Raw genomic sequence first — 25,851 nt, forward strand, 5'->3', positions numbered from 1 at the left:
CGCACTCACAAGGATTAAGAGAAAAGCTGCATTAGTGAATCATGTTCACTGAAATGGACACGTTGAGTTGTGCATTAGTAATGAGAGAGAATATCTTGAACATATCACATAATGCCATTGTAATGTGATCACTCATTTATTTTGTATATTTGTGTTTCCAGACTCTCTGGTCACATGTTAATCTGACCTCATTGGGCTACTATGAGGATTAAAAAATGAGTTAATTCATTAAAAAACTCTTAAGCAGTGAGAGGCTTTTTCTAAACTCATCGTGTTAACTATTGTATTAAGGAAGTAAAACTGAAAAGTGAAAAGGAAATGAACAAGAGCTACCAGTCTATGCCAACGACTGATTGGAGGGTGGTGCCTATCACTGAGATGTTGAATACAAAAGGATCACGGCTTCTTTCCTATCTGTGGGTTAAGTTTCACTGGTTTGCCGGTCTGCTTCCCCCCCCCCCAACTCCAAAACGATGTCATATTCATTACCGCACTTTTGTACAGATAAACACTTATCACCTACTGTGTGGCGGGTGCTGAGAATGCAACAGTACACAAGGCCAGTGTGACCTTTTCTTCACGGAGGTTAAGTGCGTTAAGTTCGAAATACCTCTGGAATCAACATTTTCCACATTTTGCTTAAATGTGGAGTAGCAGAGGCTGGCCATTTTGATGCTAATAAACAAGGTCAACCGAGAAACAACTTTCCTGTGTAAGTGGGTAACGGAAAGGAAGAGATGAAACCATTAACGGAGGTAGGAAAAAATGAGCATGGAGAACGGCGTACGGCAAGCAGAAATATATCAGAACGACTGAAATAAGAGAAGGAAGACATTCAAATGAAAGCGAAGAGAAAGTTCCAACACAGCTACACCCTCCCGGCGGTTTCGCTGCACCTGGAACACAAGACCCAAGCCAGGTTCAAAAGCCTCCCACCCCTCAGCAGCTCGCGCGTCTAAAGGGACCGCCTCCCCGCTGCGCAGCACAGCGAGGCGCGGTGCTGTGACGTCAGGGTAGGCGGGACTTCCGCTCCCGGTGACGTCAAAGCAGGAGCGTTGCGGTAGAGCCCTCTGCTTTCTAGGCGGACAGGTGAGGCTTTGACCGCAGTTCGGGGGGACGACTTTGCGCGAGGACTAACTGGCAAGCAGGCACATGGGAGCCAAAGCCCTTCCTTTGTGTGGCTCCTCGCAGAGCCCGTGCTGCCCTTGGCCAGACGGCCCGCAGGAGCGTGAATAACCGTACTGCGACCGCCCGGGGTTTGGAACCACTTTGGTGCTGTGCCAGCAGTCGCTCCTCTGGGCACAGTAACTAGCCATTTGTACTGCTAACTGCAGCCTGCCGGTCGGGCGTCTTGTAGCGGCCCTTTTGAGGGTGGGTAATGGCCAGGATATTGGGCAACTGACCAGGAGGAGTGACTAGGAAGGGCCAAAGTCTGGGCCATTGTTCTCCAAAGATCAGAGTTCTTGTACCAACTAAGCCTCTGACTAGCCCTGGACAAGTCATTGTCTTCGCTCCGTGCATCTTAGTTTCCCCATGTGTCCATCAGCGGGGTCATTAAAGTCTCTTTTGGTTTGATCTCGGGTTTTTCCGTAGGATCAGCCTCCTCCCTCACACCTCTCCCAAATTTGTTACACCAGGTACTCGTGAGAATTGACTCGTGGGCCAGTCTCTGAACTTGACACGCCCTAACCACATGCTTGATGTTCAGCCTTAGTTGCTCAAGTATTTTTCTGCAGCCTAGGGGTGCCTTGGTGACTTAGTCGGTTGAGCGCCCACTCTTGATTTCAGCTCAGGTCGTGATTTCAGGGTCGTGGGATCCAGCCCGGAGTGGGGCTCTGAGCTGAGCTCGGAATCCGCTTGAGATTCTCTCTCCCTTTGCCCCTCCCCCTGTTCACGGGTTCTCTCCCCTCTCTAAAATAATATCTTTTTTTTTTTTTAAGTATTTTTCTGTAGCACCAAAGTCAGAACGGATCTTGTTCCCTTGAGTTTAGAGTGCAGCATGTTGGGGAAACCATTGAGGCTTTTGGTTGCTTCTACTACTTGCCCTACATTGTGGTATTTTATGGAAGGTGGCAGTGCCTCAACTTTTCTCATCCATAAAATGGGATACATTAGTATCCATTTGTTAAGATTGTTTTATTAATTGAGGTAATTCATATAGCACTTAGGAAAAAAGTGTTTTACACACAGTAAGCTCTCAAATTCCATCTGTTTCGTAATGACACACCCATACCCACATATCTCTAGATGATCTTTGCAGCAGGCATCTAGTACTCACACTGCGTTACAATCACCCTTCACCCTGAGGCCTTAACTGTAAACTCTCACCCTTGGGTTTTTTTTTATTTTTCCACACAAGGCAGGATGAGACATGTATTCTTTGATTCACAAATTCATTTCTTCCCTCAGGAATAGTAACCTGACACATGGTTTGTGTCTGGTAGGCCAACACTGGAAGAGTTCATAGTCTAAGTTGGGGACCCAGAGTTCTTAGCCACTTTCATTCTAAGAGCAAATTCCTATGGTGAAAGTCAGGTATAACAAAAAGAAAAAAGAAATCCAGAAAAGTTGGGAAAATAACTGGAATCTTTATTCATGAAGTTTGCTTTTTTTTTGAAACTTCTTTCTGAAATGATAAATAGGAATGTCTTTTTAGGATTTCTTTTTTCCATTTTTCCACCTAAAGGCGAAGAAGGCTTACAGACCTAAGGCCCCTCTTCCCAGCATAGGTATATAGAGGGGCAATCAAAGCAACACAGTAGGTACGCCTCTAAAATTGGTATTTACTTTGATAACTTAGACCTTTGTAATAGGTGATTTTCTTTTTCTTTCCTAAAAAGCCCATCCTCTTTTCAGCATTTTCTCATTCATAGTATTACTATAATATATTTAGAATCAAATGCTAATTCTGAAATCTAAGTATACTTCAGAGGAAAATTAATATGTTACTTTTAATGAGTGTATTTAATATATAAATAGAGCAGTTCATACAAATTTGACAAATACTTGGTTTTCACAGATGTCCAGAAGCTGAAAGCTGCTTTCTGGGACATTAAAAAAATTACTTTGTGTGTGATTACAATACAACATGAAGTAATAGTTGGTGGCTAAAAATCCTCAAAGGAGTTAGGGGAAAAATTGTTTTTTTGCATTTTTCAAGAAAAGAGAAAAGATCATTCCGCAAGTTCATCATGAGTATAGTACATGCTTCAGTTTTGATATTTCCTCAGTGGGGATGATAGACTTTATATTCATCTTAAGCTTCCTCTGCTGACCCAGTTACACAGGTTGAGAAGAATCTCACTGTAGGCTAGTATGCAGTCATTACAATAGCAAAATCAGACGAAATGTAAAAGTTGTAAAAAAAAAAAAAAGTTGTAAAATTGCTGGCCTCATGACCACTTATCAAGCAAGAACAAGGGACTGTTGCACAGAATTTTGGTATAATGTGCATCACGCCCATTCCTTCTCTGACTTTCTCCTACAATTTTATGTGATTTTTTTTGGATTTTATAGTACTGCATAAAATTTCTGAGTGATATGTGACTTGAAAATATTGGAATAGGAGTCAGAAGACTATAGAATTGATTTTGCCATTTAAAAGCCCTATAACCTTGGACAAATAATAGAACAGTTGTACTGCCTATTTTACGGCATTGGTAAAGTCATGAGAAGGATGAGAACGTACTTCACAAATGAAAGAACTACCAAAAGTGATTTTTTTTGCAGTTGGTGAAATGATCATCAAGTCAATATGGAAAATGATTACTTCCTCCAATATGTTACTTGGAGAAAGATGGGATGGATATAAATTTAATGGTTATAGCAAACTGTAAAAAAAAGTTTCTGTTTATGCATCTGTATTACGTGTTGACTTTCAGCTGTATGTTTTGAAGCTTACATGGGGCTGTGTGGTAAGATTCCCAGTTTTTTTTCTTTAATTTCACTTATACCAATTGCAATTAAATAAATATATGTGTAGTTTTGATTTTCTTATTTTGAAATAATTATAGATTAACAGAAGTTGCGAAAATAAAAAATGTACAAGGAGGTCCCCATGTGCCGTTCAACTAACCTTCCCCAGTGGTAGCATCTTGTATAACTACAGTACCATTTTTAAATCAGAAAACTGGCATTAATATAACCACAGAATTTACTGAGATTTCCCCATTTCACAAGCACTCATGTGTGTGTGTATACACATATATAGTTTCACATAACCAACCATTTCATCCCACCCCAATCCCTAACCGCTGGCAACCACTAGTCTGTTTTCCAACTCTACAATTTTGCCTATTTCAAGAGTGTAGTATAAACACAATCATACAGTATATAACTTTTTGAGATTTCGTTACTTCACATAATTCCTTTGGGATCCATTCAAGTTGTTGAGTGTGTTAATAGTTTGTTTCTTTTTATTGCTGAGTAATATTCTGTGGTATGATTGTACCACAGTTTAACCATTTACTTGTTGAACAACATTTGGGTTGTGTCCAGTTAATGAGCTATTAAAATTACAACTGCTATGAACCTTTGTTTGAAGGTTTTGTGTGAATATGTTTTTATTTCTCTGGGATAAATGCCCAAGAATGCATTGCTGGGTCATGTGGTATGTATATAGTTAATTTATATGACCATATGCTTTTTCTTCTTTAGCATCTTGATATGGTGGATTACATTTATTAATTTTTGAACATTAACCATACCTGGAATAGGTCCCACTTGATCATGGTATATAATACTTTTCATACATTGCTGAATTCTTTTTGCTAGTATTTTGTTAAGTTATAGATATGAGAGGTATTGGTATATAGTTTTCTTTTTTGCGTGCTGTTTTGGTTTTGTCTTTATCAGCGTACTAGTATTCTGTAGAGTCTTTAGTGGTAAACCTGTATTTCATTCCTGATATTAGTAATTTGTGCCTTCTCTCTTTTTATCTTTCTCAGTGGAGTTTTATTGATTTTATTGGTCTTTTTCAAAGAACTAGTTCTTTATTTAATTCATTTTTCTCTACTTCCAGTTTTATTGATTTTTGCTCTGGTATTTATCATTTTCTTCCTCTGTTTGCTTTTGGTTTATTTTACTGTTTTTTTTCCTAGTTTCTTCATTATTGATTTGAGACCTTTCTCATTTCTAATGTTAGCATATAGGGCTATAGATTTCCCTCTCAACATTGCTTTTGTTGCATCTCACATATTTTTTTCATTTTCACTGAGTTTTATGTATTCTTAAAATTTCCTTTGAAACTTCCTCTTTGACCTGTGGATTACGTAGAAGTATTTCTTTAGTTTCTGAGTATTTGGAGATTTACTTGTTATCTTTCTATTATTAATTTCTATTCCTTATTCCATAATGAAGACATAAGCTGTATGATTTTAATTCTTTCACATTTACATAGATTGTATAACCCAGGATATAGTGTATCTTGGTCAGTGTTCCATGAGTACTTGAAAGGAGTGCCTATTCTGCTGTTGTTGGATGTCAGTTACATGTCAATTACATCCTATTGGTTGATGGTGTTGTTTCATTCTTCTGCACATTGTTGATTATCTATCTAGTAGTTATTTTCATTGCTAACAGATTCCCAACTATAAGTGTGCATTTTTCTCTTTCTCCTTTTCAGTTCAATTAATCTTTGCTTCATGTATTTTGAACATCTGTTGTTCATTGCATATACAAGATGTCTTTTTGGTGGATTAATCCTTTTGTCATTATGACATGTCCCTCTTTATCCTATTATTTTCTTTGCTGTGAAGTCCACGTTTTCTTACAGTAATATAGCCAGTGTTGCTTTTAAGAAATTTTAGCACAATATATCTTTTTTCATTCTTTTATCTTCAGGCTGTCCCTGTCATTATGTTTGAAATGAGTTTCCTGTAGACAACATATAATTTGGTCATGTTTCTTTTTAAATCCTTAAGACCAGTCTCTGCCTTTCAACTGGTAACATTAGACCATTCATATTTAAAGTAATTATAGATATGTTAGGGCTTAATTCAGCCATTTTATTATTTGTTTTTCTGGTTTTTTCCTTATTATTATTTTTCTGTTTCTCTTTTCTTGCCTTGTAGGCTACTTGAATATTTTTTAGAATTCCATTTGAGGGCACCTAGGTGGCTCATTCAGTTAAGTGTCCGACTCTTGATTTCAGCTCAGGTCATGATTGCTGGGTTGTGAGATCAGCCCACCCCGTCCCCCATTGGGCTCCATGCTGACCCTGGAGCCTGCTTGGGATCCTCTCTCCCCCCTCCCTCTGCCCCTTCCTGCCCCACTTGCACTCACGCTCTCTCTCTCTTAAAAAAATTCCATTTGACTTATTTATAGTGTTTTTGAGTTTATTGCTTAGTATACTGTTTTTTTAGTGATTGCCCTAGATATAACAGTATATGTACATAATGACACACAGCCTACTAGTATTGATATTTTACCACCTCAAGTGAAATGTAGAAACCTTACTTACATTTAGGTCCTTTTACCCTCTCTACGTTATATATATAATTGTCATATTTCCTCTGTATACATTGAGCACCACATCAAATGTTGCTATAATTTTTAGTTCAATCATCAAACATGATTTAAGAAATTCATAAGGAGAAGGGTAGTCCCTTATATTAACCACTGCTTTTAATCATTCCATTGTTCTTCCTCTTCTGAAGTTAAACCTTATTCACTATTTCTTTCTGTTTGGAGAACTTCCTAAGAATAGTCTGTTAGTGACAGATTCCTCTAGTTTTTCTTCATTTGAGAATATCTTTATTTCCCCTTCATTCTTGAGGAGTCATTTTTCCTGATATGGAATTTGGGGTTGACAGTTATTTTCCTAAAGCACTTGAAAAATGGTGTGCCACATTTTCCTGGCCTCCCTGATTTCTGATGAGAAATCTGACATTCAAATTATTGTTCCCCTATAGATACTATGTCATTTTTCTCTCTGCTTTTAAGATTTTTTTTTCCTTATTTTGGTTTTCTGAAGTTTGACTATAAGGTGCTTTGTATTTCTGTAGTTAAGCTCTCAGTGAGTATGAAAATTTATTATATGAAAAAGATTGCACTTTAATTCAATGGGGGAAAAGATGGTTTATTTATTAAATGGTATTAGCACATGTAGCTGCTATAAACATTGGGGTGCAGGTGCCTCTTCAGGATCACTATGTTTGTATCCTTTGGGTAAATACCTAGTAGTGCAATTGCTAGGTCATAGGGTAGCTCTATTTTTAACTTCTTGAGGAACCTCCATACTGTTTTCCAAAGTGGCTGTACCAGCTTGCATTCCCACCAACAGTGTAAGAGGGTTCCCCTTTCTCCACATCCTCACCAACATTTGTTGTTTCCTGACTTGTTAATTTTAGCCATTCTGACTGGTGTGAGGGGTATCTCATTGTGGTTTTGATTTGTATTTCCCTGATGCCAAGTGATACTGAGCATCTTTCTACTCTCACCACTATTGTTCAACGTGGTATTAGCAGTCCTTCCCCATTTTAAAAACCATCAGAATTCCTGTACCTTCAACATTTTCCCAAACCATTCAGAAAAAGAAAGTGAGATATTAAGAAAGGTTAATAGGATCACCATTGACAAAATTGGCCAAATCAGCTTTTAGAAGGTTGTACGTGTACTTTGTCCCTCTCTTACAGGTTCAAAAATTCTTCTTAGTGTAATTTGAAGTGTTGCAGAACTGAAATTTATGTATCTTTGTTTAACCTATTTTGGCAGATTGTGTTTTCCAAAGTCGGCCACAACAATAACTCCCATACCACATATTCTTCCTACAATATGACTTTGACATGCCCCCTATTGAGAGAGGCCCATTTTCCCTCTCTTTGAATATGGGTAGGCTAAGGCTAACATGGAAGTGATGCCATGTGACTTCTGAGGCTAGGTCTTAAAAGGTCACATGGTTTCAATCGGCCCTCTTGAGACAATTGCTATTGAAACTCAACCGTCATGTTCTGAACAAGTCCAAGTAGTCCATGTGGAGAGACCATATATTCAGCCCATGTGTGTGTTCCTGTCCAAAACCTGACAACAGCATCTGTCATCAGACATGTGGCTGGAGATACTTCCAGATGACAACTCCTGCCCCCGCTGAACATATTACACCCAGCTGCTGAATCTTCTCCGCAAAGGCCCTAGACATTATGGATTAGAGATAGGCTGTTCTTGCTTGCTGTTTGTCAGTTCTGAACCCAAAGAATCTGTGAGTATAATAAAATGTTTGCTCTAAGCAACCAACTTTTGGGGTAGTATGTTATGCAGCAAGAGTAACTGGAACACTCATAAATATATATGTCTATATATGTGTATAGTATAGATAGAGATGTATTATCTTGTTGTTTGTGAATAATGACAGTTTTCTTTCTTCTTATCCAATCCACATACTTTTTTTTCTTTTCTGTGTCTTGTATTGGCTAGGACCTCAGGGACAATATAGAATAAAAGTGTTGATAACAAATTTCTTTGTCTTGATCTAAATCTTTCAGAGGAGCTTTCAGCATTTCACCTTTAGTAAAATGTTTGCTGTAGGTGGCTTTTTTTTTTTTTAAGATCTATTTATTTATTTGAGAGGGAGAGCATACATGACGGGGGAGGGCAGGGACAAAGGGAGATGGGGAGAGAACCCCAAGCAAGCCTGATCTCACAACCCTGAGATCACTACCTGAGCCGGGACCAAGAGTTGGGTGCTCAGTGGTCTGTGCCACCCAGGCACTCCACTGTAGGTGTTTTTTAAGATACTTACATTTCGTCAAGGAAGATCCCTCTATTTCTCCTTTCTTAAAGAAAATTTTCATGATTCTTTATTGGATTTTATCAAATGTATTTTCATTTCACTCATTGGTTGAGATGATCATATGATTTTTCTTTATTCTATTGTGATAAATTGACTAAATTTTGAATGTTTAAACAGTCTTACATTTCTGATACATACACATTTTGGTTGTATGTATCGCTGGATTTGTTCTGCTAATATTCTGAATAGAGTTTTTGCATCTCTTTTTATGGAAGAGGTTGGCCTGTAATTTTCTTTTCATGTGTTGCCTTTGTCAGGTATTGATATCAAGGTTTACAGGGCTCATAAACTGAATTGGGAAGTGGTCCCTCGTTTTCTGTTTTCTGGACAACTCTGTAAGATTGGTGTTATTTTTTTTCCTTAACCGTTGACTCTCGTCTGCACCAGAAATTATGGATTCAATGTCTTTAGTTAGAGTCTTCTAGCCTTTTTGTGTTTGTTTGTCTTAGAATTTGCCCGTATCAAATTTATTGGCATAAAGATCTTCACGATATTCTTTTATTATCTTTTTAATGTCCATAGAACCTAGAGTGATATCCTCTTTTCATGTGTATCTGGTTATTTGCACCCTTTTTCTTGATGAGTCTTCTCAAGGGGTTATTTATTTATAGGTCTTTTCAAAGGCTAGACTTCAGGCTTTGTTAATACTCTCAAATGTAAACTTTTTCCCTATTCCATTAATTTCTATTCTTTATTATCTCTTTTTCTATTTTTCTTTACTTGGATTCATTTAGTTTTTCTAACTCCTTAAGATAGGTGTCTTAGATCTTTGATTTCCAACCCTTTTTTCTAATATTTTAGAAAGCATTTTAAGACTAAATTTTCTTCAGTCATGCTTTTATCTGCATCCAGTATGTTTTGATATGTCTTATTTTCATTATTTATTTCATTATTATTTAGTTCTCAATTACATTGTGAATTCTTCCCCCACTCATCAGTTATTTAGAGGTTTATTGCTTAATTTCCAAAATTGGGGGGGGGTTCTTGTTTTTGTTATTTTTAGCTTAATTCCACTGTGGTTAGAGAATATATTATTTCACTTTTTTGGAAATTTGTTGAGACTTGCTGTGTGGCCCAGTATATGGTCAGTTTATGTTCCATGTGCACATGAAAAGGATATGCAGTTTGCCATTATTTGGTATAGAATTCTACACATGCCGATTATGTTCATTATGTTAATATAAACAATTACATTATTCAAATTTTCTATATTTTCATTGACTTTTTTCTTTGTTTATTCTATCAGATACTGAGATATGTCAGAATCTTCCATTATGATTGTGGTCTTTATTTCTTCTTTTATTTCTTCTTTTACATTTGTCAATTTTTAATTGATCTCTGGAGGCTAAAATATTATGTACATGCTTATTTTAAATTGTTATGGTCTCCTATTTATCTCTCATGTACTTCTTACTTTAAAGTTTACTTTTCAAACCTACATCAAAAACTAAGGATGTACTGTATGGTGACTAACATAACATAATAAAAAATTTTTATTAAAAAATAAAAATAAATAAATCTGATTTCAGTATAACTATACCACCTCTTCATTGATTAGTATTTCTGTGATATATTGTTTCCATCCTTTCACTTTTATTCCTTATGTATCTTTATTCTTAATGTGTATCATATATAAGTAGCATATAGTTACTGGTTTTTTTTATCCCATCTGATCATCTTTGCCTTCAATTAGCATAATTGGTCTATTTACATTCAATTTATTACTGATATTATTTGGGTTTAAATGTATAATTTTACTATTTTAAAATTTATTTGTTACAACTGTTCTGTATTCTCTGCTTTCTTCTGATTTTCATGTTAAATATATTCTTTACTTCCTCTTTTATTACACATTCTTGAATGGTTCTTTTATTGGTTACTGATTTTTTTAATAGACTTTTTCCAACATTTTCTCTGGCTTTTCAAATTGTTCTTAATGGAAGGTTGTTTGAACACAAGCTAGTCTTTCCCTGCTAACATGGAATTGAACTTAATTTTAATGTACATTTTATTTTTTTATGAGGTGGTTTTTTATCTGATACAAATACTTGTATCTTTTCTATATATATATATATATATATATATATATATATATATATATATATATTAGTCACCATAATGTACATTTTCACTTGCTGAGTCACTAAATATTTTACAAGTAGTTTTAGTATTAGTGCCCAGAAATAACATTAATTAACTGCCAGGCAGCGCTCAGACACATGCATAGTATATGCTCTGTACTGTGTAGTTGTGGGACAATAACACAGCCCACAGCTTGTATTTAATAATATTATGTGTAAAGTTTTTGTCATTTGAAAAAGCTTAGGAGCTTCTTAGCTGCCTTGTTATATATATGATAAATAGTACAAGTTATTGTTACATATTGTTAGTGTTTTAACTTTGAAAGAAAATCATCTCACTACCTCTCTTTCAAAGGTAATACAGTTTAATTGAAGACTATTTGGACATAGCAGCACAAGTTTGTTTGGTTTTTTTGTTTGTTTCAAGTTTTTATTTAAATTCCATTTAGTTAGTATATAGTGCAGTATTCGTTTCAGGAGCAGAATTCAGTGATTCATCACTTACATGTAACACCCAGCACTCATTGCAACAAGTGCCCCCCTTAATACCATCACCCATCTAGCCCATGCCCCACCCATCTCCTTTCATCAACCCTGTTTGTTCTCTATTGTTAAGTGTCTCTGCCTTTTTTTAAATCCCCTTCCCTTATGTTCATGTGTTTTGTTTCTTAAATTCCACGTATGAGTGAAATCACATGGTATTTATCTCTCTCTGACTGACTTTGCTTAGCATAATATACTCTGGTTTCATCCATGTTGTTGCAGAAGGCAAGATTTCATTCCTTTGATGGCTGAGTAGTATTCCATTGTATACATATACCACCTACTCTTAAACCCATTCATCAATCGATGGACATTCGGGCTCTCTCCATAATTTAGCTATTGCTGATAATGCTGCTATAAACATCGGGTGCATGTGCCCCTGAATCAGTATTTTTGTACTTTTGGGTAAATACCTAATAGGTGCAATTGCTGGGTTGTAGAGTGGTTCTATTTTTAACTTTTTGAGGAACCCCCATACTGTTCTCCAGAGTGGCTGCACAAGTTTGCATTCCCACCAACAGTGCAAGAAGGATCCCCTTTCTCCACATCCTTGCCAACATTTGTTATTTCCTGTGTTGTTAATTTTAGCCATTCTGACAGGTGTGTGGTGGTATCTCATTGTGGTTTTGATTTGCATTACGCAAGTTTTTTTTAAAAAAAAAACCTTTCTTACATGAATGAATAAAGCAGAATTCTCATTGAGTAGCCAAAATAAAATGCAAACATTATTTGGATTTGGATGCTAAAGCTAAATGAAACTCATTTATAACTCCACTTTCAGATATTAGTGTTCATTAGTACAGCCTCATTGTTCTCACTGGCTGACTTTATAATAAATATTATAAATTTGAACTTCTAAAATTTATACGGATCAAATGCTTTTCTGTTCTATTATCTTGGTTTGTGTAAGATTTAATTGGAAAAAAAATTTTTACTAAATAAAATTAAACTCATCAATATAAGCAGATGAATACCTATATTTAGATAAGGCTTGCCTTAGTTGTACACATTGTATCCACACTTGGTTTTTGTCCAACCTAAGTCTTGATGTTTATCAAAACTGAGTTCATTCCCGATTGCTTGTAGGCTTGGCTGTAGGTGGGGTCACCAGCCTCTACTATTATGTAATTAGAACACAACTAATGAATCATCGAACTTTACATCAAAAACCAGGGATGTCCTGTATGGTGACTAACATAATGTAATAAAAAAACATTTAAAAAAAAAGAACACATTGTCCCTTCTTAATCAGACACTTGTTTGCAGACTGAATTATCTTGGATGCTTAGGTAAGGAAGAATTTGAATTCTCATACTCTGAGGTTTCCTTTGCCTTTTTCGTTTTGTTTTGTTTTTTTGGACAGTGTAGGATTCAGAAACGTAAGAGTGAAGTAAAATAAAAAGATGTTTTGTAATATACGTATATAATTTACTCCATGTTTCTCAGTTGTATTTTGTTTGAGGTGTTTTAGAGGTGTAGTTACTTTTTTTTTGTCTTCCAGATTCTATAGACTGTATTTGAGTTTCATATCTATTTGAATTCTCATTAATTTTGTGGCTGATCAGGGGCGCCTGGGTGGCTCAGTCATTAAGTGTCTGCCTCCGGCTCAGGGCATGATCCTGGCATTCTGGGATCGATCCCCACATCAACGCTGGGAGCCTGCTTCTTCCTCTCCCACTCCCCCTGCTTGTGTTCCCTCTCTCACTGGCTGTCTCTCTCTCTCTGTCAAATAAATAAATAAAATCTTTACTTAAAAAAAAATTTGTGGCTAATCAAACTCCCAAGATGTCATTTGCTTAAAGTATTTATGAATTGAGTATAGTTAATAACTTTAGATTCTCTTCTGGTGCAAGTATTCAGTTTAGCCAGTGTCTTCTCTGATGGTGTTCTATAAGGCAGTATAGAACAGCTAAATCTAATATTGTTTCCAACATTTTATAAATGTCATAAGACATTTATAAATACAGTGTGTTTTGTGACAGTTTAAGAGATGGGACTACAGTGACATTTATTAGTAAACTAAAAATCAGTCCTTAAGAAAATGTGAGATGATACTTTTATTTATTTAGTCAATTTATTTTGAATGACGTGGAGTTCCCACTTTTTGAGTGAGAATTTTTTTATTTTCTAAGTAGTTTTATTTAAGAGAGTTTTAGACTTTTGGTCACACATGGAGATTGGAATATGTTTATTTCTTTTTCATTCCTAAATCCAGTAAAATAAGGTAAAAGTAATAAAGGCATAACTGCAGAAAATGAAAGAGGCAACTTAATATCTGACTGGAGAAGTGAGGTTTTAGAAATGTTAGAAAGCAGCTAGATAAATTATAACCATTTAGCAGAGCTTTGATGGAATTTAATAGTGATCAGAAGATTGAACTATAATTTATCTAATTCATTCCCCTTAATGTTGACTCATATATATATCATATACATATAATTTTTAGTGTCCATATAATGAATTATCATAATTTACGTAACCATTCTGCCATTAATGACCATTGAAGTTCTTCAGCTCTTCAGTGTTGTAAATAGCATTCCATGCATTTGTTCCTTGAAAAATATTTTAGATTTCCTTTTTAGAATTGTTTCCCCCAAATTGCTTGGTCATTGTTTATGCCTTATGGCTATTGCCCCATTCTGTCAGATTGCTTCCCAAAGGCCATTCTCACCATTCTCACAATTATCATCTCTGGTGTCATTACATTCTAGCTACCATTACATTTACCTTAAGGTGGGTGTCAGTCAGGAGAGGAGTGGGTGGTGCTTGCTGTGGATTTGTTGATTGTTGTGCTGTGAGAGACATGAATAACAAGTGTATAGATTACTAGTTAAAGTTTACCTGGCTACCTTTACCGCTGTTGACGTCCGGTAACGACAGGTGCTGTGAATTTAGAGCAAGAGGAGATTTCCTTTGAGATGTTCGGGGAAGACTTCAAGTAGGAAGTAGAATTTGAGCTACATCTGAGATGGGAAAGATTTGAAGAAAAAAATTTGGATAGGCAGCAAAAAGATATGTCAGTCTAGATCCATTCAGGACACAGAAACCATACAGTAACTTAAATAGTTAACATATGGAATTACTAAGCTGTGGAAGAAGAGAAACCCTAAAGTCACTGTATAAAGAAAACTCTAAAGATACCCTACGGCTGAGGGAGAGTACATGAGAAAGGACAGACGGAGAGTGTGGGTTTAGGTCTCATTGAAGAAGGTGTGGTTGCAGGTGTGTGGTAGAGAACTTTGTTGGTTGCCTGTGCCAAAGCCGGTCAACAGTCACTGTGTCAGCAGGTGAACAATACTGGTGAGAGGTTGTGCAGAGGGAATCGGGGCTGGTGCAGGTGTGAGGTCTGGAGCATGTGGTGCCTATGTCGGAAGGGCCACAGTAAACCACCCTGGGATCCAGGCAAGTTGAGGCTGCTAATAAGCAGGTTCAGGGGAAGTTGGGGCACTTTGGGTACTGCTAGAACGGGATGTTGGAGAAGCTTTCTTCTTAAGCAACTCAAAGCTCTATTGGGCAAGGCAGGCCCAGGCTACCACGTGGGACAAAGGTCAGGTGGCCAGTTCTTTAGTGTGCCTGTGGGCTGAGAGAGGGTGCAGGGAGCAGCCACCTGGTCTGAGGTACACGCCTGTGCCATCTGGGACTCTTGCTGTATTGCTGCTGTTGCTGCCAGAATAGAAAGCTAGAGAAAGAGCAAACACAGAGCAGCCAGCCACATGCTGGAGAAAGCTGTACCCTATGGGCACCTAGCACTAGAGCAGGGTATTTTTTCAATCTGGGCGTTATGGGCTTTTGGGCTAGTTTGTTGTTTGTTGCAAGTGCTGACCTGGGCAATGTTAGGCAGCTTCCCGGGCTGCTCCGATCTTGATTCACACTCCCGTCTAGTCTTTCACTTCCCTGAAGACGGGTCTCCCTGTTTCTCCTCACTCTTGTAGTTTGTTTTAATTTTGTGTGTGTGTGTGAGCCTATAATCCAGAATAGTTGACTAGTCCTGTACCTCCTCTATTTGCTTGTTTATATTGAAATTTGCCTTTTTTTAAATTCTTGAATATTGCCTTCGGCTCAAAGCTTTACATTTTAGTGACACACCATATTGTTTTTCTCCTCTTGTTTAGAAATGGACTCAGAAATCAAGGAAGAAGTTCCTGTGCATGAGGAATTCATTTTATGTTGTGGAGTTGAAACCCAGGTTCTAAAATGCGGGCCCTGGACTAACCTCTTCAATGAGCCAAGAGCCAACAGGCCTAAGCTGCTTATTTTTATTATTACAGGTAAGTTTAAAAATCTGGATGAGGAGTCTTTCTACAGATACTTACAATAACTTTTTCAGATTTTAAAGAGAAATTGATAAATATAAAAAACCGTGGAAGAAAATAAAATCACTCAAACCATGGATAACAACCACCCTTAGTCCTTTAGTGGCTGGGCTGTTTGTTTTTCTTCTATGCATTTATATTATGTATGTTATGTTTATTATATGTACTTTAAATCATACTTGGAAGTATACTATACATATGGTTTTGTAATCCACTTTTTAAAATTTCTTATTATTTAGAATAATTAGAACTGTGACACTGTTGACAGTTTTCTTTTTTTTTTTTTTTAAGATTTATTTATTTATTTATTTGACAGAGATAGAGACAGCCAGCGAGAGAGGGAACACAAGCAGGGGGAGTGGGAGAGGAAGAAGCAGGCTCATAGTGGAGGAGCCTGATGTGGGGCTCGATCCCATAACGCTGGGATCACGCCCTGAGCCGCAGGCAGAAGCTTAACCGCTGTGCCACCCAGGCGCCCCTGTTGACAGTTTTCTTAACAGTTTTTTCTCTCTCATTCCAGATGATTATAAGTTTACTGTAGAATGTTTATTTATCCTGAGATTCGGCAGCTGGGTCATTTGTGACTTTTGCTGGATCGCTGTCAATAGAATGTTAGGTGTAGATGCTTGATTATAGGTGTTCAAAGTGCTTTTAAAATTGTGAGTTAGAACATATTTTTATCAGCCCGAAAGATTAAAAGGGAAACTGTACATATGTATCATATCATACATAGCTTAAGTCAGTGAGGTATTATGATTGCATTTCTTCTCTCTTTTTTTTTTTTTTTAACGATTTTATTTGTTTATTTGAATGAGAGAGCAGGGAGCTGAGCAGGGAGCCTGACGCAGGGCTCCATCCCAGGACCCTGGGATCATGACCTGAGCCCAAGGCAAGTGCTTAACCGACTGAGCCATCCAGGCACCCCTCGTTTCTTTTCTTGTACATTTTTGTTATTTGTTCTCCCTGGGTTGATGATTGTCTTATTTGCTTAGTTTTCTATTTTTGAATCACTAATTTATCCTAAAATTATTCTCTAGGAAATGGGAAAAAAAATTCTCTTATTGCATTTGAGTAATCAGTCAGGTTTTGTTTTTTCTTCTTTTGGAGAGATCCTTCACAGAACTGTGTTCTTTGGCTCCAGTCTGGACTGACTGACCTGTGGGTCTGATGCACAGGCCATCCTGGGGATTTTTTTCACTTTCCTCCTGGGTTAGATTCCATTTCCTGGATCCCATATTTTCTTATTTCTTGGTTTATTCCTTCAGCACATCTTCTAGTAACTTCCTAAGAAGAGGTACATGGGAGGTAATCTTTTAAAGATCTGTCATGTCAGGAAATGTCTTAGACCTCTAGGTTGCAGGTCATTTTTCCTGACAATTTAGCGTTTTAGCTGTTTTCTAGGGTTCAGAGCTGCTTTCGAGAAGTCTTAATATTATTCTGATTTTTGACCTTTGGTATTTGAAGCTCCCCTGCAAGGAAAAACATTTTAGATCTTTTCTTTGTTCTAAGATTCTGAAATTTTATAGTAAAAGTACCTTGGTGTAGATGTTTTTTCATCCACTGTAAGCTTTAGTGGACCAGAAACTCATATACTTCAGTTCTAAAAGCTGTTTTTTCTTTTTTTATAGTCTCTTGTTTCGTGGGTGCATTCTCATTTCCTTTGGCTTCTTGCCTTATTAGAGTTTTTACTGTTTGTTTACACTAGTGTTTGTTTTTCCTCAAATGTTTGGTAACCCTTTCATTTGTTAGAGGAAGACAGAAACAGCTAATTGAAATCTTCGTGTTCAGTGATGAGGCTTGTCCACAGGTGTGCCTAGAGTGACCAACCATGGTAGTCTGAGAGATTTTCCAGGGCATATGATTTCTGCTACTAAAACCACAACAGCCCTAGGCAAAATACGATGGCTAGTCACCCTAGGAATCCTCATACTAGGGTAATAGGGTTGGGTCCCAAGCATTCCACTGGAGAATTTCCAACTTCCAGTGTCTGCAGCTGTTTCTTGGGTCATTTAGTTTTTCCAGGAAGAAATCTTCCAGTATCCAGTTTGAGGAGTGGAAGCCTGTTTGCTGATGTTCAGGGCTGAACAAGGAAAAGAAGGTTGGGAGTTTTAGCGTTTAGTAACATAATCTAACCCCTTCTCAATATAGTGCTTCTGTTTGCAGCTGGCCTAAGATTCCTGATCCAAAATGTCTCTTCCGTTTAACCTCTTCTGGAAATAAAACTTCCAGTCTCCTGTCATGATGTAAAAGTCTTTTTGGAAAGCAGTCTGTTGACTGCTTTATTAAGATTAAAAATACATTCGCTTTGCCAGCAGCAAGGGAGAGTTTGAAATTATAGGCATGACACGTGCTATTTGATGGAACAGAGATTTGAGGCCAGGGCAGAGTATAAGATTGAGGAAGTAAGTAGAAACGTTGTCTTAGACTGGAGATGGGATATTCTTCTGAGGCTAGCTTGAAGGAGGTGAAGTTAGTTACTGAAGTGGAGAAGAGTGAAGGCATGTCAAAGGCAGTAAAGTAGTTCCTGCCTCCTAAACTCTGTCTTCTCTGCTAATTAAGAGTTTAAGGTGATCTGTTGAGAATAAGTATGGCAGAGGGTAGATAAGGGCCCTAAGGAAAGTGGTCAGGGTTGAGAATAGCAGATATGCAGGATGAAAGGAATTACCAACCAAAACCAAGTAGACAGAGTGTGAGCAGCACTGTGATGGAATAGCAGGTGTATCGGGAGTAAGGTCTGAAAGAGTAGAAGGCCTATCAGAGTGAGAATGGTTTGAATGTTAACCATTTCTGGGTAATGAGAAAATTTAAGCTGTGGTTCTTAAAGTTGGGGTCGGGACCAGCAGTATCATCTGAGAATTGCATAGACATGCAGGTTCTCGGGCCCCATTTTAGACCTTCTGAACCAGAAACTCTGGGGGTGGAGCAGCCTCTGTTTCAGAGGATTGTGATATGCACACCATGGATCTAGGGCGTGACTCGTTGCGTAAGCTTAATGTACATGAAGTTCTTTGAATTTGATCAAGGTAATAAATTATGGGACAAAGGTGTTGGCTCAGTGAATCCACCCGGATTTTGAAACCCCCTGACATGGAATGGCAAGTGAAACTGTCATTTAAGGATCAAGGTTTTCAGGGAATGTGTGAGAATGACTAAACGGTTGATAGATCGGAAGTGGTGGAGGAGAGGTTACAGTAAAACGGATTAGTAAGTGGAGCTGAATGCTCACTGTGCTTTCCCCCTCAGAGGTGCCTGTTCACTCGCTCATGCACACTTGATGCAGGGAATCCTGTGTTGCAGAAGTCTTTGATCACCTAGAGGCATAAGAGGTGTTGGAGAAGAGTGCCAGCTCTACTGCGCAGGCTTGAAAGGAAGAGTCTGTCATAGGGGAAGGCCAGGTTTAACATGGGATGAAGAGGTAGAGAGAGGGAGCATTCAGTGAAGACCTGGTGGAGAAAGGGAAGCTTAAAACATTTGTTGTTTTATGATGTCACTGTTTTATAGTGCTTTGACATTTTCAGATGATACTTAGTTTCTTAGTGTTCTTTCATGTTTGCCCTTCTATTCTCATCGCTGTCCCTGGTCCTTTCCCTTGGAGTTCATGGGGGTTGTAGGCTGGTGCTGCTTGTTAGTTTTTGGAATTCAGGACTGTATTTTGTATTTGGGCTGAGTCTATTTATACTGTGGGGAAAATTAGGATGACAGTATTTCAAGGATTGTTAAGCCACTAAAGACATTATGTTTAGTCTGTCTCTGACAGACTGATACAATGTTTCATTTTAAATCACTTTATTTTTGCAGCTAGCAAAATTAATCACTTTTAATTTGGTAATGATAATGAGGAGTGATTTATTAGAATCCACAGATTGAGGAACTTTTAATTTAATTTCATCTTTTCCAGTGAACCTATCCTTGGACTTTCTTTAAATAGGGAAATGAGGGGCGCCTGGGAAGCGCAATCGTTAGAGCGTCTGCCTTCGGCTCAGGGCGTGATCCTGGTGTTCCAGGATCGAGTCCCACATCGGGCTCCTCCGCTGGGGGCCTGCTTCTTCCTCTCCCACTCCCCCTGCTGTGTTCCCTCTCTCACTGGCTGTCTCTGTCAAATAAATAAATAAAATCTTTAAATAAATAAATAAATAAATAAATAGGGAAATGAGCAAAGGGAGCCAATTTGAGAACTCACTCTAGAACATATTGAGTCATTTTAACTCTCAAGTGGTCATCTGGGTCTAGTAGAGTCATGTAATGTGTCTTGTATGGAGTATAGTGATTGGAAATGCAATAGACAAGGCTCCATAGGTAAGCCCAAAGTCTGTCCACCTGACAGCCTTCTGTATAGATGCTGTGCCACATTGACTTTATATGTGGCAGGTTTTGTCCCCTACAAAATTAACTGGAAGGCAGAAGTCTACAATTGCAATGTTGAGTAGTTAGAGTTTATTGGCAATTGGGGTCTAGAGATGGTCCCCACAGCCTCTGTTGTATGTTGCTCAGACATTTGACTATATGTTCAGTCAAGTATGTGTATATAACACATTTTGCTATGCTTTGATAAAGTGTTTTACTAGCATTTTTGTATTGGAATGTTTTCAAACATCCCTACACCTGAAGATACAAATATACATACATGCGTATGTGTGCGTTTATCAGATTTTAGTTGCCTAAACGAGACCCTTTTCAGTCTTTTGTGGTCTCCTAACCAAGAAATTAAGTTCATGGTTCATAAAGTGTAACATAAGCCATAATATTTACATGGCAAAGTATGCAATGACAAACAGTTTGCGTTATATTTTCCGCTTCTATCTCAGTTGTGGGTTGAATCTTCATGTTACTTACTGGCCGTTGTGGACTCTTCTGTTTCTTCAGGAGTCAAGCTCTTCATTGCGTGAGGGCCCTTGCACCTGTTCTTCCCCTGTCCTGGTCTCCTCCTTCCTCGCATTTTTACAAGGTTGATTTGTTTTCATTTTTTGGGTCTTAGCTAAATGCCACCTCCTTAAACATTTTTCTCAGGCCACCCTAATTTCTTCCATTCTCTATCACACGATCCTGTTTATTTCCCTCAGAGAAGTTATCACACTCTTGAGTTTTCTTATTTACTTATTTAGTTATGTGTATATATTTTCCTACTAGAATATGAATTACAAAAAGACCTTTATCTGTCCTGTGCCTGACACAGTGACTTCCATGTAGTAAGTGGTCAATAAATAATTAATAACTAAAAGAATATACAAAAGAAGCTACAGCACTGACTGGAATGAAATGAACATGGAATAGTTGACATTATCATTTATTTAATGATGATAAAATGGTGAACAAGAAAGCTTCAGGGGATTTGCTTAAGATCTTATAGTCACTAAGGGAAGGAACTCAGAACCCAGAGATAGGAAGAAAACATTGTTTTATAGCAGTTCATTAGCTGGTAGTCTTTGGTTTCATATTGTAACTCATCATAATTATTGCATCTAAATCATGTAGTTGTTACCTATGGATTCTTCTGAAACCAGTTTTAACACGCTGTACACCTTAAACCACAGAACATCACATGTCAAATTTATTCAATAAAAAAAATACGTAATAACAATGCTAGCAATAATAGCTACTATTTATTCAGCACCTACTGTGTGCCAAGTATTGTGCAAGTGATTGCCCATGCATTACCCCTAATACTAATGCCAGCTACTTTGTGGGACTTTAGTAAGATTAACTAAAACAAAGTATGCAGAAGATCCTAAATCAGATAATTTATGCCCTTTTTTCAATTCATTATTACTATTTCTTTTGTATATTCTTCCAACCATCAAATATTTATTGAGCACTTATCATCCGTGTGATCTTGGGCAAGCTATTTAGCCTGCTTGTGCCTCAGTTTCTTCATCCATACAATGGAAATAAGAATAGTACTACCTCACGTGAGGACGAAATGACTTAATACATGCAAAGCACTTAAATGCTGCCTGGCATATAATAAGGTATAGCACTTTAAAATGTGGACTAGGGGCGCCTGGGTGGCTCAGTCGGTTGAGCGTCCAACTTGTGATTTCGGCTCAAGTCATGATTCCAGGGTCCTGGGATTAAGCCCCGCATCGGGCTCCCTGCTCGGTGGGAAGCCTGCTTCTCCCTCTCATACTTCCCTTGCTTGTGTTCCCTCTCTCACTGTCTTTTTCTGTCAAATAAATAAATAAAATATTAAAAAAAAAAAAAAGACTCCTTCTCCCTCTGTCCTTCCCCTGCTTGCTCTCTCTTTCTTTCTCTCTCTCAAATAAATAAATAATTTTTTTTAAATGTGGGCTTACTATTTTCTAGCCATATGAAAAACACTGTAAAGCTTTGCTGAGAGACGTAAAACATTTGAATGAGACATGACCCATTCCTAGAAGATTATACTCAGTAATGTAAAAAAATCAAATCTTTCTAAGTTAATGTATAAATGAGATGAAATTTCAGTCAGAATTCCAAAAAGACTTTTAAAAACTGAAGCTGGTGAAAATAATTCTAAAGGTTATGAGACCAGCCTAGGAAATTAAGAGAAGGGATTTGCCCTTCCAGCTACTGAAACATTGAAAAAAATAAAACCAGCCAACCAACCAAACAAACAAAAAACCCGAGGTAGTAATCAAGACAGTATGGCACTGGCAGAGGAGAAAAGGAAAAAATAAATGGAATTATTTGGAATCAGAATTAGCAAGCTAATGTAAAAATTCAGTGTTAAATTCAGAAGACATTTCAAATCACTGAAGAAAGATGGATTATATAATAAATGGTCTTGGGACATTTGGCTAATCACTTGGGAAGAAGTTGGATTGCTACTTTGTACTTTATACTCAAAAATATTCCAAACTTAAGATTTAGATATAAAACATGAAACAGTGCTATCCACATCCACCACAGATATTACAGCCCCAGTGCTGTTCATCCCTCCTCTCTTCCTTCTCCTCAAGCTGCCCCATGACCAGTCAGCCAACCAGAGAGCATATTACCGCATTTGAGGAAGTTTCTATGCTATTTAACAAAGATGACACTAGCACAGTAACAAAAAGAAATTTGGAACTTGGGTCAGCAGGACAGAATGCAACAGAAGCCAAATAGCAATATAAGTGATAATGCCGTTTATTACTGTCGTGGCCAGACATGACAAGTCTGAATAGCTAACATTTATGCGGCACTTGTGTATCAAGCAGTGTTGAAGTACTTTACATACATTAATTCACTTAGTGCTCACTTGACATAGTCGGTTATTATCCTCATCTTGTGGGCGAAGAAACTTCGGCCCAGAGAGGTTAGATAACTTTCTGAAGGTCACACACTTGATAAGTGCCATAGCCAGGATTTGACCTCACACAGTCTGGCTCCAGAGTCCATGCCCTTAACCACTTTGCTTCTTCACCTGTCTAGGAAACTGAAAGATGCAGGTACTGAAGAAATCAGTGTCATTTGACAAGGGTGGCAGAGGTTATATCAGTGCAGCAGAACCATGTCATGTAATTGCAAAGAGGAGAAAACCTAATAGCATGAAGAAATAATAAATTGATTGGAAAATTGATATTGATGGAAGTGGACCAGTATTATACAGATGATGTTTGCAAGATGAAAACCCATTTCACTGTCTTTTCCCCCTAAAGATGTATCAGATTGACTTTTTTTCTAAAAGGTCCTTGTTCATTCTGTTTCTCTATAGCAAACCCATGTCAAAAATACCTTCTGCACATACACATGAAATGTCTGTATTAGTTGGTGGTCTTTTTCCCAAAAGGTCAAACTATACATCTGCTTATAATATAAGTACTTGTGATAAATGACAAGGAAACCTCAGTAGACTCCTCAGAGTACTCTTTGTGAATGATTCTTACGCTGATTTGTTTTCATGCAGCTTGCTAACTGAGCACAATAAAATCTTGAAGGGCTTTAGAGGCAGGATTAATGACTTTGAACTACCAGGATGATAATAGGAAGCCACTGAGAAGTGTTTAAATAGGATACTGCTATGAGTTGATTTGAAGTTTGAAGGTATCTCTCTGGGTACCCTGCAGAATGGGCTCCAGGGGACAAGAGTAGACAGAAAGCGCATGAGATGCTGCTGCAGGAAACTCAAAGTGATAATACTAATTGAGAGACATGAGATGCATACGACGTGAGATCTGTTTTGGAAACAGTTGACAGTACTTATTGGTGAATTGGATATGAAAAACAGGGAGAAACCAAGAGAGACTCCTGGTGTTAGGACTTGAGTGTTTGGTTTAGGATCGGTGGTTCGTTTATTATACTGAGGAATAGGGAGGAAGAATTTATCTTAAAACCATTGGGGAACAAAGCAGGAGCAGAAATTTTCTGAGTGATCATGCCTAGATTTAAAGTTATAAAGGATATTAAAATGGAAGCGTATGTATAAATGTTGGTAGATTTGTAGAAGAAAGTGTGAGGTCAAGTAGATCCTTTTCTACTCGGCACGTCTTATGTGAGTTCATGGCTTTAGATAACGAAGGTCTGTGTTTCTTTTCTTAGGTAATCCAGGTTTTTCTGCCTTTTATGTACCGTTTGCAAAGGCTTTGTACTCCTCAATAAACCGACGCTTTCCAGTTTGGGTGATCAGTCATGCTGGACATGCTTTGGTCCCCAAAGGCAAGAAGATTCTTACAACCTTAGATGGTATGTCTTTATTAACATCTGCTTTCCTTTACAGCGAGTGGTGTTCATGTATCTAGAAAGTCTGCTAAGGTTAAGAGTTATACCGTTGGAAACCTCTGCTTGTGGCATTGGGCCCATGCTGCCACATTTTGGTAATCTTAGGATGTTTAGAGTCCTTTTCATTTTCTGCAGGTAGTTTTCTCTAAAATTTTGAGTAGATCAAAACAATTGTCTAAAACTTGCCTTCTTTGTGGACTGACTAGTAATCAACTATCTATTTATTGATCACGCACTATATTTCCAGGGTTGTACTGAGAGGAGTGGTGAGGAAAACAACATCATAAGCCATGGTCTAAAGCCTCTAAAGAGGCTCTTACCCTAACATTTAGAGAATGATTAAGTGATAAACCCTGGCCTGCTGATCATGTGGATATTTGAGGAGTAAACAAAGGAAAGAACACGGTATGGGTTTGAAAAGACTTTGTGAAGTAGATGGGTTCCAGCTGTTGAGTAGAATTTGGATCTGGGCGTTGGGGTGAGTGCAGAGGGGTAACAGGCAGAAGATGTAGCCCAGCCCAGAGAGAGATGCAGTAGGTGTGCTGGTGCTGGGCAGGGAACCTAGAGGAACCTCGGAGCTGGGGAGAGATCCGTGACTCCGTTGGTAGGCTTCTGGAGGCCTTTAAATAGCGAAGGTAGCACCAGGTAGCTACAAATTACCGGCTTCTAATGTATGAAAATTCAGCATGCTCACTCTTCTAAAAAAGAAAAATATAACCGCACTTCTATGTAGGCATTCTGTTCAAGGGCCATTTGTCCTAAGCATGACCCTTATTTAGTTTGAGGTGGGAGAGAGGTGGCTGTGGTTCTGGTTTGCTCCTCCTTCTGGTATGTCTCTTCTAAGGTATGAGCATGTAATGTTAAGGGAAGCCATGTGTGGGGAGGGAGGGAGAAAGGAGCAGGTGATATGGGAACTCTCCATACTAATCTGTTCAAATTTTCTATAAATCTAAAACCATTCTTAAAAACAAAACCCATTTAAAAAATACTGGAATTTAAATTTAGTATTTACATGTTTGCTTTTGATCATTGTTGTAACAGAAACTGTGGATTAGGTAGCTTGATTAACAGAAATTTATTTTCTCATAGTCTGGAGGCTATAGGCCCAAGATCAGGGTTTCAGCATGGTTAGGTTCTGGGGAGAGCCCTCCTCCTGGCTTGCAAATGGCCTCTTTCTCTTTATGTCCTCATATGTCAGAGGAGAGAGAATGATTTCCTGTGCTCCAGGAAGCTCTCTGATATTTCTCCTTACCAGGCCACTAATCCCATCATGAGGCCCCACCCTTATGACCACCTTTAATCCTAATTAACTCCCAAAGGCCCTATCTCCCAATACCGTCACATGTGGGTTAGGGCTTCAATATAAGAATTTTAAGGGACACAGGCCCCTGGGTGGCCCAGTCAGTTAAGTATCTGCCTTCAGCTCAGGTCACGATCTCAGGGTCCTGGG

At 38.0% G+C, this 25,851-nt stretch overlaps 1 protein-coding gene across 4 annotated transcripts in view; it reads left to right on the plus strand.

The window, feature by feature from the left end:
• The first annotated feature begins 1,000 nt into the window (after positions 1-1,000).
• The window catches only part of LDAH (lipid droplet associated hydrolase), a 102,724-nt gene continuing 77,873 nt past the window's right edge, over positions 1,001-25,851 (plus strand). For 2 of the 4 annotated variants that reach the window (XM_026519539.4, XM_057309167.1), the window contains exons 1-3: positions 1,001-1,089; positions 15,525-15,680; positions 24,222-24,365. In XM_026519539.4, the coding sequence (XP_026375324.1) occupies positions 15,527-15,680; positions 24,222-24,365 (298 nt within the window). In that variant the 5' untranslated portion in view covers positions 1,001-1,089; positions 15,525-15,526. Of the gene's footprint in view, positions 1,090-15,524; positions 15,681-20,588; positions 20,671-24,221; positions 24,366-25,851 lie in introns of all 4 variants that reach the window. The other 2 variants (XM_048222666.2, XM_026519554.4) reach the window with 2 other exon arrangements.

Source organism: Ursus arctos, unplaced genomic scaffold (genome assembly GCF_023065955.2).
Source record: "Ursus arctos isolate Adak ecotype North America unplaced genomic scaffold, UrsArc2.0 scaffold_8, whole genome shotgun sequence".
In the NCBI taxonomy this organism is placed as follows: Eukaryota; Metazoa; Chordata; class Mammalia; order Carnivora; family Ursidae; genus Ursus; species Ursus arctos.